Below are 18,129 nucleotides of genomic sequence, written 5' to 3'. Positions count from 1 at the left end.
GAGAGGGAGTTGGGGCCATGCCTCCATTTTGTCAGTAATGCCTAAAGTGGCTCTCGACAGTATCCTGCTTGCACTGCATGTAGAGATCAACTAGAACATACAAGCTTAGGTCTTCTGAGGTCTTTCTTAGGAATGCAACCTATCCTGGGTATGTGTATGACTTTCTAAATTCCCTAGTGTACACAAGTATTTTTGGTTAATATCCCAAAAAAGAAACTGTATCCCCAACATTTTTCCCCAGGCTTTAAGTAACCTATTGTATGTCTGTAAGTAATCTTTTGCCCAGGTAGCTATGGGTTTTTCTTTGGTCTTAAAATGTTTTTGAACAATGCCTGCTGGTTTTCTGCCTGGACTGAATTCTTTTTGATTTGCAATATTATGTTAATTTCAGACATATAACATAATTTGATATTTGTATATATTTCAAAACTATGAACAAGATGTGATTTTTCCAGCAGGTTTTACTCTCTCCCCCCTCTCATATCCCATGTTTTATAGAAATCATTTTAATGGTTTATTTACATGTTGAATATTAATATTTTTTCTATTCTTAAAAAATGGAATGCTAATAAGTTAGACTTGCTTGAAGTATTCAGGTTATTTTGTTGTTGCAATATCAAAAGTAATTTGTGAGAACAGTAGCTCTTGACCTGTAGAAGAGCTGTAATTGAAGAATGACCATGTGTGAGGCCCTGAAGGTACCATCCTTTTATTAGGTCATATAATTCCAGTGCTCTTTTTATATCATTTTAGAGGTGATGAATGATAGTCAACAAAGGGTTATATGTGGAAGGTAGATGGAGTGATTTATTCAATGGAACACTGAAAATGGTTGAGACTTTTTACCTGGGTTTGAGCCCACTGCAATAAATGACAGTGAACTTGTTTTGTCTTTTATTGCAGGTTTTATCATCTCGTTTTAGGTTGCCTATTTCAGCACTTCTTTATATAAATTCTTTGTTCATTGGTGGAACAGTGCCACTTCTCTTGTTTCAGGGCAGCTCAGCCTGAGTCCTCAGCCTGCAGCACTGACCATGGTCATTATGGAGGGATGCTTTGGGTACATGTACTTCTCAAGATGTTGACAGTCTTATGCCACCTGTTCACTAAACAGAACCACTTCCCTTCCATTTATAACCCCGATAACTGTCTTCTCTGGCTTTACTGGAAACTATTTAATGCTGATCTCTTATATTCTCACTTACCTCGTGTCATGTTTCTCTTTCTTGGATTCTGCTGTTTCGATAGTGTATACTCTGGAATAATTCTATAAAACAGGCTCAGGGATGTATGGTTTTTAATTTTATCATATACTTGTTTTTCTTTGTTGTATAAATGGCTTTTTGGCTGGCTATATAATTCTTGGCAGGAAAAAAAAAGTTACTGTCTTCAGAAAATTGTAAGCATCTCTCTCTCTTCCTTTCCTCTGTTACTGATTTCTGCTGAGGATGAATCAGGTATCAGTTTGATTCTCATTTCTTTGCAGTCAGTCATTACTTGTTTACTTTCATAGAAGTTTAAGGATTTTTAATTGTATTTCAGAAATTTCATCAGGTGGAGCTACATACACATTTTTATTTTTTTCCAGAAACCATCCTTTGTATTCAGTGTGTCTTTTAAATCTGAAGATTCATCTATCTCTTTGGGCATATGTGCTGTTATTTCTTTTCTTCTTTCCTTTATCCTATGTGGTCTGTCCTAGGATTTCTTTTAGAGTGGTATTTATCTCTGAATTCATTCACATTTTATAAACTCATTATTTTCTGATTTTTATTTTGAGAGACAATTTTGTATTCTTTGTCAAGTTCGTTTTCTAGTAACCTTTTGAGAGCATTTATCTTATGTTTCCACAATTTAAGCAAATATGAACATTTCCAAGTACTCTTTTTTCTCTCTGATGGATTCTTATAGACAGCTGTTCTCACTTTATGTCGAAGCAATATTCTTTTGAATATCTTTGCATATCCTTTTTTTGGCCATGCCACACAGCTTGTGGGATAGTAGTTCCCTAACCAGGGATTGAACTCAGCCACAGCAGTGAAAGCACTGAGTCCTAACCCCTGGATCACCAGAGAAGTCCCTCTTTGAGGATTTTGTTTAGAATATTTCACTGCTGCTGCTGCTGCTAAGTCACTTCAGTCGTGTCTGACTCTGTGCAACCCCATAGACGGCAGCCCACCAGGCTCCCCCGTCCCTGGGATTCTCCAGGCAAGAACACTGGAGTGGGTTGCAATTTCCTTCTCCAGTGCATGAAAGTGAAAAGTGAAAGTGAAAAGTGAAAGTGAAGTCGCTCAGTCGTGTCCAACTCTTCGCAACCCCATGGACTGCAGCCTACCAGGCTCCTCTGCCCATGGGATTTTCCAGGCAAGAGTACTGGAGTGGGGTGCCATTGCCTTCTCTGAGAATATTTCACTACTTACCCTTATTTTTGTGCTTCCCCCTCCCTTACTCTTCAATCATTCTATTCATTCTGATGGCTTACTTTTAATGCTTTGGTTCTCCCTACTTGTTTGATGTCATCATTTTCTTTTCATATTTCTCTATGAAGATCTAGTTTGATTAGCTTCAGTAACTATGGCAAAGTAAATGGATAGTTAAGGATGTAGATGTGGATGTTTCTTACCACAAGGTTCTGTAGGTAATGGCTAGGGATAGACACAGAGGACTTTCCTTCAGGCCAGGCAGGCAAGCAGGAGGTCCCCCTTCAGTTTCTGAAATGGAGGGTGATGTGTCCTGGAATCAGAGCACCAAGGTCTGTTGGTTTGTTCTTTTTAATGACTCTGTTTCTGTCTGGTTATATCTGTTCATATATTTGTTTGGATTCCAGATATAAGTGAAATCATACATTATTTGTCTTTCTCTGTATTGTTTATTTCACTTGGCACCCACTTGGTACATCCATGTTCTTCTCTCACTTGTTTCACTTGGTACTCTCTAGGTACATCCATGTTACCACTCTAATGACAGAGAGTGAAGAGGAACTCAGGAGCCTCTCAGTAAGGGTGGTAAAGGAGAGTTAAAAAGCTGGCTTGAAACTCAACATTCAAAAAATTAAGATCATGGCATCCAGTCCCATCACCTCATGGCAAATAGAAGAGGAAAAGGTGGAAGCAGTAACAGATTTTATTTTCTTGGGCTCCAAAATCACTATCAGTTCAGTTCAGTTCAGTCGCTCAGTCGTGTCCGACTCTTTGCGACCCCATGAATCGCAGCACGCCAGGCCTCCCTGTCCATCACTGTCTCCCGGAGTTCACTCAAAATCACTATGGACAGTGACTATAACCACAAAATTAAAAAACTGTGTACTTCTTGGAAGGAAAGCTATGACAAACCTAGACAGCATATTAAAAAGCAGAGATACCACTTTGCTGACAAAAATCCATACAGTCAAAGCTATGGTTTTTCCAGTGGTCATATATGGATGTGAGATGTGGGCCATAAAGAAGGGTGAGGATGAAGAACTGATGCTTTTGAATTGTGGTGCTGGAGACTCTTGAGAGTCCCTTGGACTGCAAGCAGATCAAACCAGTCAATCCTAAAGGAAATCAACTCTGAATATTAACTGGAAGGACTGTTGCTGAAGCTCCAATACTTTGGCCACCTGATGCAAACCCCCGACTCACTGAAAAAGACCCTGATGCTGGGAAAGATTGAAGGCAAGGTGGGGGTGGGAGCACAGGGTGATATGGTTGAATGGCATCACCGACTCAATGGACATGAATTTGAGCAAACTCCAGGAGATAGTGTAGGACAGGGGAGCCTGGCATGCTGCAGTCCACAGGGTCAGAAAGAGTCAGACATGACTTAGCAACTGAACCACAACATTATGGGGGACTGAAGTCTGAAGAGTTTTATTTCTTAGTTAACTTTGGGCAGAATTATCCACATTGTCCATATATGCTCATCCCTTGGTATCTGCTGGGGGTTGGTTCTAGATACCTCCCAAAGATATCAAAATCTGCAGATGCACAAGTTCCATACATAAAATACTGTAATATTTGCATATAACCTACTCACATCATGCCATGTACTTTTAAATTTTTCCCACTTTTACTGAGATGTGATTGACATATAGCACCTACGTTTAAGGTGTACAATATAATGATTTGACTTACATCATGAAATGATTACCACAGTGAGCTGAGTGAATATCCATCGTCTCATGGATACAACACTAAAGGAACAGGAAAAAAATTTTTTTCCTTTTGATGAGAACTCAGGATTGTCTGCTCTCAACTTTCATTTAATAATGTGTAGCAGTGTAAATTATCTTTATCAGCTGTACTTAATCCATAGTACTTATTTATAACTGAAAGTTTTTACATTTTATCTACCTTCATCTAATTCCTCCCTCCCCAACCGCTGCCACTTGGTAGCCAGAAATTGTTCTATTTTTCTACTGGCCATCTGTATGTTTTCTTTAGAAAAATGTCTGTTCAAGTCCCTGCCCATTTTTAACTGTTTTTTGGGTTTTTTTATGTCAAGCTGTATGAGTTCTTTATATACACTGGATATTAACCCCTTATTGTATATTTATTTACGGATGTCTTTTCCCATTCACTAGGCCGCCTTTTCATTTTGTTGATAGTTTTCTTCAATGTACAAATGCTTTTTAGTCTCATCTAGTCCCTACCTGGTAGTTTTTGTTTTTGTTTCCCTTATTTAAGTAGAATGTCCAAAACATTGCTAAAGTATTAGTCGCTCAGTTGTGTCCGACTTTTTGTGACCCCATGGACTGTAGCCCGCCGGGCTCCTCTGTCCATGGGATTCTCTAGGCAAAAATACTGGAGTGGGTTGCCATTTCTTCCTCCAGGGGACCTTCCCAACTGTACATAAAGGAGACTTCATTAATGTGCATTAGAGGATACCCCAGGTTAACTGTCATAGAAAACTGTCTCTTGAGCCTTTAAATTCTATACCAATTCTACACCTCTGGTTGGCCGACTGTTTCTTTATTTAGGTTTTAAGGTGAATGACCTGGGGCTATTTGTTTCCATCAACCTGACTGCGAATCTAAAGGCACAGTTGAAATGTCTATTTTTCTTGCCATCCTCAGAAGAGATTGCTGCAGATCTACTCTATGATTCTCATTCTTTTCAGCTTACAATACAAATAGCTTATTATATTTTGCAACCTATGTCTTATAACAAAGCAGTGCTGAAAAATTAAATAGAAGAATATTCAGTTGCCATGTAGGCTACGAAAATGATTTGCTGGTGGTCATTTTTAAGCTTGATTCTAAATAGATTTATGAAGAATGATACTTGGAAGACGTGGTTCAAATTTTGCTATTTAAGGTACCTTGAAATTATAGGCTCATTCTCCCTAAAATTTCAAAAAGCATAGAGCTTAGGCTCTTAAGGGTATAGCAGCGATAAAAGCTTTCATAGTCATTTATAAAAAGCAACACCTCATAGTTTTCTGTCTCCAATGGCTCTCTAATATACTTGTAGAAGGAAGGCAACAGAAAACCAAGAATAAAAATAGCTGAGCTCTCCAAAATTGGGCTTCCTGCTTACTTTCCCTGTTCAAAGAAAAGAGGAGACACCATCTTGCAATAGAGGCTTCATAGACAACTGGGCTTCTCCAGTGACAGTCAACATTTGATGCCCCATATCTCTTGGTTCTTCTTGTTGCCGATGGTCAGCCTGGCGATGGTGCTAAGACTAATGTTAAAGAGAAGGTAGTGCCCATAGGTCTTAGGGGGCCAAGGGTTATTAGCTTTTTCTTTTTGGACATGGCTTGTGGAATCTTAGTTCCCTGACCAGGGTTTGAACCCGGGCCCCCTGCCATGGAAGCACAGAGTCCTAACCACAGGACTACCAAGGAAGTTCCCTGCCTATGTTTTCTAGAAGTTTTATGGTTTCAGGCCTTACATTTAAGTCTTTAATCCATTTTGAGTTTTACTTTTTATGGTGTGAGCATGTAGTCCAGTTTTCCCAGCATGATTTATTGAAGCTGTCATTCCCCCATTATATATTCTTGCCTCCTTTGTGATAGATCCTCTCATATACTTTAAATTGTCTCTAGATTACTTATAATACCAAATATGATGTAAATACTATTTAAATAGTATGTAGTTGTAAATAGTTGTTGGTGTATGACAAATTCAGTTTTGCCTTTTGGAACTTTCTAGTTTTTTCCCCCCAAATATTCTCAGTTCGTGGTTGGTTTAATCTGTGGATGTGGACCCTGTCCATATGGAGGGCCAACTATATAGAGAGAGCTTTAAGTGTCCAACTTCATAGAATGGCTGCTCTTCAACTTTGGTCTTCACTAACTGCTGGATCTCCACAGAGTAAGGGGGACACTAAAATGCCCTAGCAGTCAACTGTCAGTTATTTTGCCATTCGTCTCACCACCTATGCTGACCCTTAGCCCTGGTTGGAGGGCTTAGAGCTTGGTGGTCACTGGCTGTGGTCAGAAGCTTCCACGTCTGTGCTTATATAAATTGTAGGTACCATGCTTGTAGTTTCTGTCTAATACTATCTGCTCATATAATCTAGAAGTTGAATAAAATTATCTTCCAGTACATTCTGTTATTTGCACATTTATTTTTATTGTTTCTTCCACTTATATTGCTGGAGGCATCAGCGGCTTCAGAAGTAGATGTGTTTTAAGTCTGCCATCTTTAATTGGAAGTGTCAGTTATTTGTGAAACTGTGCTACTTGTGAAACTGTTACTTATTATTTCCTATTATTCTCCTGTAATTTGGTTCTTTTCTTACATTTCAAAAAATTTCTTCTTGGCTTTCATAGCCTATTTTTCTTTTTTCTAGCCTATTTTTCTTTTTTCTATCAGCCACTCAAATATTGGCATTCCTTCATATTCTGTGCTGGCATTTCTTTCTTTCCTTATCTCCTCTGTGACCATCTGATTCACTCTGGTGACCCCAGTGACATGGAGTTGCCATTTTCACCCAAGTTTTTTTTAATACTAGAGCTCTCTCATCTTTTCCAGAACCATCTATCCAAACTTCCAGTTGATATTCCACTTTTTTGTTGTGTTTATTTGGTGTACTCTGTGTCTGTTTCATTTCACTGTATGTCTACCCTGCTCTTCCTTTTGTTTCCCCAGACTTGACAAGAGGCTTCCAGAACCTCTAACATAGATCATGCCGACCCTCTGAGAGCAACTCTTCCTCTCTCCCTCTGTTCACCAAGCTGTCTGTTTAGCCTCTGCTGCTGCTGCCTCCTTACTATAGGCGATCCAGCTCCAACAGTGCCTCCAGTGCAGTCTCCACCCTACTTTGGGATCACTGCTTCCTCAGCAACAGTTAGTTTAAGTGGTACTGAATTGTGTGTTCCATTTCACCATTGGCTTCCTGCTATTCACAGCAATGACCTGGGGTGAGTAGAGGTAGGGGAGAGAGGGAGGCTGTGCCCCAAGGGAGTGTGCAAGATAACTGTGTGTATGTCACATACTGTCTCTTCTTTAGGACACAGGAAGAAAGTACTAGCTTGTTTGTTTAGACTTTTATCTGAAAAGTAAGAACAGAATTGAGTTCTTGTATGTGAATTGATAATATTTAATTTATAGAGAAATGAAACTAGCGGTTGCTCAAGAATTTTATGGATTAGGTTGAGTGATGAAATATCTGGAGATCACCAACAGAATTTAAGCCAAATATAGTCCCTGGTTTCCTTCCCCCAAACCTTCTCCCCCTGCTTCTACAGCCTTCATCTCATCACAGCTTCAGACTTGCTCTTCTGTCCTGCTGTGCAGTCCATTGGCTTGCTACACATTTTCTTTTCCAGCAGTTTTGCCATATATTTGCAAAGAAACTGCTATTTATATATAAGCACTGAAAGTGTTATCTGCTTAGTGAAATCCAGGGTGCTGACACTCTCACATGGACTTGCATAGCATCTCTTTATGATCTCTGTCTGCATTGCATGTATTTGTGATATGAATCCTTTAAGTTATATGGTAGGTATGTCTTGATATGTTTCCTTATGAGAATAAGTTGAGACCAGGAAGACTAAATTATTCAACTTGGAATTCTCAAAAACTAGGACAATTTCAGTCATATAAAGGCATGAGGATATTTTTCCATTAAGTAATAAACCAATTTGCCAATGGTATCTCTACTGTGGTTTCTTTTGTTTAATCACAAAGTGTAATACTATACACATTTTAACTCCAAAGTGTAAGCTACAAAGTAAAGATCCTTTGTTAACATTTTTACAGGAAAATGGTAAGAATTAGTCTTTAAATTCTTTTTCTTCCCCCACATCAATCACCTGATTCTCACTCCTGGAGATTGAGCCAAAGTGTGGTTTTCTAGGGATTATTGTCATTCAGGGATGTGACTGGGTTTCACTCAGGAGGAGTGGCAACACCTGGATCCAGCTCAGAGGATGCTGTATAGGGATGTGATGCTAGAGAACTACAGCCACCTCATCTCAGTGGGTAGGTAGCACTTGTTTCCCACGTAGACTCCCAGTGTACATGTCCTTTCTTACTTATAGAAACTTGTGGGATTTTTGTAGACTAAAATAATACTTAGGTTTGGGATTTAGAGACCAAGGTCAGTTTATCCCTTTTGAGTACCAGAAACAATGTGTTGTCCTCTGCCCACGCCAAGTCATATCCAACTCTTTGTGACCCCATGGACAATAGTCCCCCAGGCTCTGTCCATGGAATTCTCCAGGTAAGAACACTGGAATGGGTTGCCATTCCCTTCTCCAGGGGATCATCCCAACCCAGGAATCAAACCCGGATCTCCCACATTGCAGGTTGATTCTTTACTTTCTGAGCCACCAGGGGAGCCACCTCTGCCCCATAATAGGATTAAATGAGCCTTCTTTAATTGTATATTCTTTGAAGTACACTGTCATGTTCCTTCAAAGGCCCTGTCCAATTTATTTCAAGTCATATAATCCTCATTAACAGGGTACTGTATCCCTAAGCCAGAAGTGATCCTCAAATTGGAGCAAGGAGAGGAGCCATGGATATTGGAGGAAGAGTGCTCAGGTCAGAGTGTCCCACGTGGGAGAGTCAGTGGGAGTATAAGCCCCGTGCTGTTTAGGAGAAAATAAGATCACAAAGGGTTAGTTCAGAGATTAAGACCGTTGAAAGGGTCTTCAGGAATCATGTTTTTGTGGCTTTGGACCTTTGGAATGCACATTAACATGGCTCAAGTATTCAGTGTCATTGAATCATGCATATCTTCCCAGTGTCAAAATGGTGGTATCTTTTAAGGTATAAATTATATATTGAGTTAAATGCAAATGTTTAAGCATTCAAGTAAATAAAATAGTCTATACACAGACACCCATATGTCAATCATGATGAACATATGGAACAATTTTTTAATCACCCCAGAAGGCCCCCTGGTGTTGTCCTCCCAGTAACATTGCTCCCCCTTCTATTAGCATAGATCAAGTTTGCCTGTTTTTAACTTCAGATAATTGTAGTCATACAGTATGTACTATATGTAAATCTATGTGCACTATGTATATATTATATAATGTGTCTGCCTTCTTTGGATCAGCACTGTGTGTGTCATTCATGCCTTGTATCAGTAATTTATTGCTTTGCAGTGTTCCATTGTGACTATCCCAGAACTTGTCCCTCCACTCTGTTACTGAAACATAGTTGGGGTACATATTTGAAACATACTTGTTTTACAAGATTTATTTTGAATTTTTCAGTATTTGAAAAATAGTACTACACTTTTTAACTAGTTGATTTACAGTATTAGTTTCAGGTGAACAACATAGTAATTCAATATTTTTGCAAATTATACTCCATTATAAGTTATTACAAGACAATGCATATAATTCTCTGTGCTATACAGTATATCCTTGTTGCTTATCTGTTTTATACATAACAGTTTGTATCTCTTAAACCAAACCCCTAATTTGTCCCTCCACCCTTCAGTCTCCCCTTAAGCAACTGTAAGTTTGTTTCCTGTTTTGCATATACACTTATTTTCATAAGATGAGTCAAGAGAACATTGTTTCATGATGATTTTTACAATAAATTCTTTGGTGTTTGGAAAATTTCACCACTGAAACCATTTGGATCTGAAGTTGTGGAGATTTTCAGAGTGTTAAATTGTAGATATTTATTTTTGTCAATATCATAAATACAGTACATATAGTTTCTGGAACAGAATAATGATGAATTATATTTTCTTAATATGAACTACTAACTGTGTGGTCTGATGTACCTACTCTCTTGGTGCAATGAGAGAAAAGCCAGGAGTCCTACTAAAGTTGGTATTGCAGGTGAAGAACACTAACAATGAATCTGAGCAATGTTCTGTAGAAGGGACAGGTAGCGCTCCCTCTCCTGAGAGACGAGAGAGAAGATTTGGAGATCTTTCTCTTAACTTTTTGGTAGACAAATTTCTTCAGGGAAAAAGAAGAAAAAAAAGAACACTTTGTCTCCAGCCTTATACCAAAGATTGCATCAGGGTCCCAGGTTTCAGCACCCCCACTGAAATGGAAATCTCTCTAGCATTCTATCCATATGTAATAAATTACTCTCCAAAATTTAGGTTCCAAATTTTGTTAATATTCGCTCACAAAGTTCTAACTGCAGCAAAGTAAAACTATATTTTGTAGAATCCCACAGTGCCACTCATTTTACTTCTCCATAGGTGACTTCAGGCCAATTTTTCTATATAATGAGCCAGTTCTCATTTTGTTTTAGCCTTTAAAATGAAGGTTTTACCTGGCCTAGCTGTACCCAGGTGAAGCAGGATACATTAGTATTTTGCCCACACTGTGCCTTGAACTGCAATGAAGTCAGTGCCACATTTTGCTATACATACAATTCTGGCCAAATGAAGCTGGTTTAAATGCCTTCTAGGCTGAGGCAGGGTCATGAATCTCTTCAGCTAAATTCAAGAACAAATTTCACACCTCTTTCTAATGGAGTAACCACACTATAGGAAAACTGCTTACAGACTGCATGTCTGAGGTTTCTTTCAGTATCAGGGGCTTGCACAAATATTTGAACATTCTGATAACTATCCCTGTTATCAGAGGGCTCACACTTAAAGGACAAATTAATGCCAGATTTTCACACACATAAACATAATCCCAGATTATGCTTGTCTTTTTTTTTTTTTTTTACAGGTTGTCTGGTAGATTCCAAGTGATCCACCCAAAAGTAGGTGCATTAGGCTAGAGACCCATTATCAGCTTCTAATGGGTCAGGCAACAGATTTCAATGGGAACTCATTAGAAAACTCTATTACTTTTCCAAAAGGCATCTCCCAAAGTAGCTCCATCTGAAGACCACCTTGGTCATGTGGTCTCCTTTGTATACTACCTTCCCTGACAACCTAAGCCTTTTAATGCCCCAAAGGCAAAAATTATCCATCACGGGAACTTGTTCTGTCTCCGGTAGTGTAAGATTCTAGGCATGAACACTAAATTTTCACCCACAAAAACTTCTTTCCCTGATTGAGATGACTTTCTCTAGGGTTTAGGACAAACTAATTTATACCATATAGTCTGATGCAGTATCCACAAAACAACACAAAGCTGTTTTTAAAAATTACCCTTTTGAGTGATGTCACTATGGTTATAGTTGAGATATTTGTTTTGTTATTTGCCTTCAATCTACAAGCAGTAAAATCTGTAAACCACCAAATTCCTCTGCCCAACACAACAGGACACCAGAGAGTCCCATACACCTATACATCTAAAGGTGGGTGGGCTGGAACACACAGAGAAGACAGAACTAGGGGAACAGTGAGGAGTGGATGACAGTAGATGAAAAAGCAATTTATGGGGTTAAACAGCTGGGCTTACCTGGAGAAATGTATATTCATTCAATGTTTGTAAAATGATGGCTAAAAAACTATCTCAATGATACTTAAACCCTTCAGAACCAACAAAAATTATTTTCCGAAGTATACAAACATCTCACACAACTCAACAAAAAATTGGCTGAATAGCTAAATAGATCTCTCTCCAAAGAATATATCCAGATGGCCAATAGGCACATGAAAAGATGCTCAACATTGCTCATTATTAGGGAAATACAAATCAAAACTACAATGAGGTGTTACCTCACACCAGAGAATGGCTACCATCAAAAAGTCTACAAACAATAAATGCTGGAGAGGGTGTGGAGAAAAGGGAACCCTCCTACACTGCTGGTGCAACTATACATTGATACAGCCCCTATGGGGAACAGTACGGACGTTCCTTAAAAAATAAAACTACCCTATGATCCAGCAATCCCACTCCTGAGCATGTATTCAGAGAAAACTGTAATTCAAAAAGAAACAGGTACCCCAGTGTTCACTGCAGCAATATTTATAATAGTCAAGACATGGAAGCAACCTGAATGTCCATCAACAGAGAAATGGATAAAGATGTGATACATATATACAATGAAATATTCAGTTCAGTTCAGTTGCTCAGTTGTGTCCGACTCTTTGGGACCCCATGAATCGAAGCACGCCAGGCCTCCCTGTCCATCACCAACTCCCGGAGTTCACTCAAACTCACGTCCATCGAGTCAGTGGTGCCATCCAGCCATCTCCTCTGTCATCCCCTTTTCCTCCTGCCCCCAATCCCTCCCAGCATCAGAGTCGTTTCCAATGAGTCAGCTCCTCACATGAGGTGGCCAAAGATTACTCAGCCATAAAAAAGAAGGGAAATAACCACTTTTAGGAATATGGATGGACCTAGATATTATCATGGCACCCCACTCCAGTACTCTTGCCTGGAAAATCCCATGGATGGAGGACCCTGGTAGGCTGCAGTCCATGGGGTCGCTAAGAGTCAGACACGACTGAGCGACTTCACTTTCACGTTTCACTTTCACGCATTGGAGAAGGAAATGGCAACCCACTCCAGTGTTCTTGCCTGGAGAATCCCAGGGACAGGGGAGCCTGGTGGGCTGCAGTCTATGGGGTCACAGAGTCGGACACGACTGAAGCGACTTAGCAGCAGCAGATATTATCATATTAAGTAAGTCAGGAAGACAAACACCATATGATACCACTTTTGTTCAGAATCTAAAATACAACACCAACAAGCTTATCTATGAAACAGATGCAGAGAACATACTTGTGACTGCCAAAGGCTAGAGGGATAGGGAAGGGATGCATTGGAAGTTTTGACTTAGCATATAGAAACTGTTATATGTAGAATAAATAACAAGGTCCTATATTCAGTATGCTGTAATAAACTACAATGGAAATGAATATGAAAAAGAATATGTATAACTGAGTCACTTTCCTGTATACCAGAAACTAACACAGCACTGTAAATCAGCTGTATTACAATAAAGTAAAACTATAAATGAGTTTTCACTTAGGACATTAAACTCAAGAATATAGAGAATTATTGGAGAAGAAAATGGCAACCCATTCCAGTAACCTTGCCAGGAGAATTCCATGGACAGAGGAGCCTGGCAGGCTACAGTCCAGGGGGTTGCAAAAAGTCAGGCATGACTGAGTAACTATCACTCACTCATATAGGATTATAGATAGCAGAGGAGTAAAAACAGGTACACATAACCAAAAAAATCGTAAGGTTAAAGATAATGAAATTTTAGGACCAGGTTTAGAATTTTATCATTTTCATGGTATACAGAGATGTTGAAACATGTATGTGAAAGCAGGATTGAGATTTATTTGGGGGAAAAGCCAGAAGGGATTGAAACAGGGTTTGATGGTCAGGAGAGGTCCCCTGATGAGTAACTCTAATGTATTATAATAAAGAGAACATAACAGTCCCCCAGTGGAGGAAATGGCAACCTGCTCCAGTATTCTTGCAGAAAATTCCATGGACAGAGGAGCCTGGTGGGCTACAGTCCATGGGGTTGCAAAAAGTTTTTCACGACTGAGCATGCACATGAGCACACACACACTAACTAGAATAGAGCTGTGAGTCTGATCCTGTGGCAAGAGTGGTTCACTGACGTGCTCTTTTGTTGCATATTTTTATTCATCATGAATCAGAGCTAGAAACAGAATTGCATGGGTTTTAGTACTGTTCCTTTATGAATTAGTGCTTTTAGAATATGGACTTGTTGCTCCTGGGTAGAATTGAAAAAGAGATGAAATTGGATGTATACACTGTTGTCATACTCTAGGCATGAAGAGATTAGGACCTAAAATGACCAACTACCCCAAACCTAATACTGTTTCCTCTAAATATCCTTGTGAACTAATCTTTCTTGTCCCTCTATTTCAGAATTAATTAACAACAGCAGAAAGAAGTTTGACTTTAACAAAGGTAGAAAATGGTCCCATGATGACAAGCATGAAAGAATTCATTATGGAGAGAAGTCTTATGAACATAATGAAAATGAGAATGGCCTCTGTCTTAATGAAGACTCTGTTCAGCATCAAAAAATTCAAATTTTGGAGCAACCTTTTGAATACAATGAATGTAGGAAAGCTTTCCATGCGAATTCACTCTTTGTTAAACTTAAGAAACCTTACACAGGACAAAACACCTGTGAATACACTGAATACAGAAAAACCTGTGATATTTCACCTCTCATTGCTCAAAGAACACATCCAAAAGAGAATCACTATGAATTTAATGAATGTGGAGAAAATTTCTTTGAGGACTCCATTCTCTTTGAACATAGTGTTGACCCTTCGAGCCAAAAGGCAGACCTGACTCCAATTCAGACGACCCACTCAATTGACAATATAATTAAATATAATGAATGTGGAACCATAGTCTTTGGTGCACAACAGAGCATACACACAGGAGAAAAACCCCATGAATGTGGAAAAACATTCAACCAGAAATCAGCCCACACAAGACATCAGAGAACCCACACAGGGGAGAAATCCTATGAATGTCATGAATGTGGGAAAAGTTTCTACAAGAATTCAGATCTCATTAAACATCAGAGAATTCATACAGGGGAGAAACCTTATGAATGTCAAGAATGTGGAAAATCCTTCAGTGAAAAGTCAACCCTCACCCAACACCATAGAACACACACAGGGGAGAAACCATATGAATGTCATGAATGTCAGAAGGCCTTCTCATTTAAGTCAGTCCTTACTGTACATCAGAAGACACACACAGGGGAGAAGCCCTATGAATGTTATGAATGTGAGAAGGCCTTCCTAAGAAAATCAGACCTAATTAAACATCAAAGAACTCACACAGAAGAAAAACCTTACGAATGTAGTGAATGTGGGAAATCTTTCTCTGAGAAGTCAACTCTCACTAAACATTTGAGAACTCATACAGGTGAGAAGCCCTATGAATACATTGAATGTGGAAAAAATTTCCGTCAGCAGTCAGCTCTAATTGTTTATCAGAGAACTCATGTAAGACAGAAACCCTATGAATGTAATGAATGTGGAAAATCATTCTGTGAAAAGTCAAAACTCATTGCACATCACAGAACACACACAGGGGAGAAACCCTATGAATGTAATGTTTGCAGAAAATCATTCTATGTGAAGTCAAAACTTACTGTACATCAGAGAACACATGTGAGAAGAAACCCTATGGGTATAATGAGGGAAATCACTCTGGGTGAAGTTAACAGTTTATAGAACAAAGAACAAGTGGGGAGAAAAATCTGTTAGGATTTTGAGAACACCTTTGGTCTAAAGTCAGTTCTTAAAATACAGCAGCTAAATTACAGAGGGGAGCAAATAAATAACTTAGAGAAGGGAGCAAATAATATGAAGATATTCAGGACATAGAAAAATCTTCTACTGGAATTAAGCTCAGAATAGAGAAGACCTATTGGTGAATGAATACAGGGAACCTTCTGCCCCAAACTACACGTCACTAAATATCAGAGAAATCAAGGTAAACCCTCTATCAGTATTTGTAGAAAAGACTTCATCCACAGGCCAGAGAAAATGCACAAACTATAGGAAATTATAGGAAAGCATTTACTTTGAGGTGATACTTTTATTGCAGTTGTGTGAAACGTTTGAAGTAGCATCTCAGTGGACATCAGACAGTAATTACCAGAAAAATACTTCTGTTTTAAATGGAAAGAAGCTCTAGGTTAAACCTAATCTAATCAATCAGTGAAATGTGGAGAATGTCTGCATTTAGACAGAGCATTTATACAGTATGGCCAATGCTCAGTGTGCTGTTCCTTCCAATTTAAGGTATTAGATGTGAACTGGAATCAGTGGTTGTAAGGAATTCAAATGTCTGCTGGCCCTCCTACAGGCCTCCCCACAAGTCTGCCATCGGGATAAGAAAGGTGTTCTGTCCACGTGTATCAAGAGTTCTGAGTGCAGGTGAAAAAGACAGCATGGCTGATGTGTTGGTAACATTGGGCAGATAAGTAAATGTGTGGAAAATGTTTAAAGTCAAATTCCTCACTGTTGGAAAAGGTATCTGTTAAAATGGAAACAAGCTAGAAAACGTCTTGGAGGGTTGCACTGGACTGTAACTCATATTTTAAATACACAGAAATAGTTATATTAGTGGTTATGTGTGTGTGTGTGTGTGTGTGTGTGTTATGGATCTGTCAGCTGAGAGGGCCTGAACATACATAGTCTACTACTTTGTATGTAGAAGCTTAATGAAGGACAGAATACTGGCATAATCTCTAAGTATTTCCCTACAAAATACTAATCAGGTATACAAACTGGCAGAATGGATGCAAATATAGACCTGTATATATGCCATCTACAAGAGACCCTCTGTAGACCTAGGGACACATACAGATTGAAAGTCAGAGGATTTAAAAAGATATTCCATTTAAACCTGAATCAAAAAGAAAGCAGGCATAGCAATACTCATATCAGATGGAACAGACTTTAAAGAATGTTATAAGTAAATACATTACACAGTGATCAAAGGAGCAATCCAAGAAAGATACAACAATTAGGAGCATCTCAATACATAAAGTAAATGCTAACAGCCATAAAAGGGGAAATTGGCAGTAACGCAGTAGTGGGAGACTTTAACACCCCACTTACACCAATGGACAGATCATCCAGACAAAATAATACAGTTTTAACTGACACAACAGACCAGATAGATTTAATTTATATTACACAATACACCACTTGAAAGTGGCAGAGTACACTTTCTTCTCAAGTGCACATGAAACATTCTCCAGAATAAAATCACATCTTCTGTCCCAAATCAAGCCCCAGAAAATTTAAGAAAATTGAAATTTTATCAAGCAATTTTTCCGACCACAATGCTATGGGATTAGAAATCAAGTTACAGGAAAACTAAAAAAACACAAACATGGAGGCTGAACACTGCATTGCTAAATAACCAAGAGATTACCAAAGAAATCAAAGAGGAAATAAAAAATACACAAATTACAATAAAAACTCCATGATACAAAACCTAAGTGATGGAGCAAAAAAAGTTCTAAGACAGAAGTTTATAATAATTCCATCTCATGTCAAGCAACAAAAATCTCAATCTAACTTCACACCTAGAGCAACTAGAGAAGAGCAAAACCCAAAGTCAGTAGAAGGAAAGAAAGTTCATAGCAGAAATGAAATAGAAATGAAGAAAACAATAGCAAAGAACAATAAAAGTTGATTCTTTGAGAAGACAAAACTGATAAACCTTTAGCCATACTGATCTGGGGGGGGGGGAAAGGAAGGGGAGGATTCAAATCAAGAAAATCAGAAATAAAAAGGATTAATAACTACTGACACTGCAAAAATGCAAAGGATCATAGACTATTACAAGCAACTATATGCCAATAAAATCAACAATCTGGAAGAAATGGACAAATTCTTGGAAAGGTGTAACCTTTTATGACTGAACCAGGTTAGGATTTTCCCAGATTGGGAAACAGACCAATCACAAGTAATGAAATTGAAAGTATAGTTTAAAAGTCTTCCAACACACAAAAGTCCAGGAAAAGATGGTTTCACAGGCAAATTCTAGCAAACATTTAGAGAAGAGTTAATACTTATTCACAAAGTCTTTCCGAAAATTGCAGAGGGAGGCACATTACCAAATTCATTCTACAAGGCTGACATCACTCTGATACCAAAATCAGGCAAAAAAAAAAAAAAAAAACACACAAGAAAATGACATCAATGACACTGATGAACAGATATAAAAATATCACTGATTAACACAGATAAAAAATTATTCAGCAAAATATTGGCAAACAGAATCCAACAACACATTCAAAGGATCACACACCATGATCAAGTGGGATTTATCTCAGGA

The 18,129-nt window shown here is 38.6% G+C and overlaps 1 protein-coding gene and 1 pseudogene across 1 annotated transcript in view; both read left to right on the top strand.

The window, feature by feature from the left end:
- Positions 1-17,489, top strand: part of LOC102274176 (zinc finger protein 37A-like) — a 36,019-nt gene extending 18,530 nt beyond the window's left edge. Inside the window, 2 exon segments of the mRNA XM_070364693.1 lie at positions 14,173-15,462; positions 15,465-17,489. Coding sequence (XP_070220794.1) covers positions 14,173-15,462; positions 15,465-15,490 — 1,316 coding nt within the window. The 3' untranslated portion in view covers positions 15,491-17,489.
- On the top strand, positions 681-9,231 carry LOC138986061 (zinc finger protein 37A-like; annotated as a pseudogene).
- Positions 17,490-18,129: the final 640 nt, after the last annotated feature.

Source organism: Bos mutus, chromosome 28 (assembly GCF_027580195.1).
Source record: "Bos mutus isolate GX-2022 chromosome 28, NWIPB_WYAK_1.1, whole genome shotgun sequence".
NCBI lineage: Eukaryota > Metazoa > Chordata > Mammalia > Artiodactyla > Bovidae > Bos > Bos mutus.
Note: the sequence above shows the minus strand (reverse complement) of the source record. Positions and strands in the feature narration are given on the sequence as shown.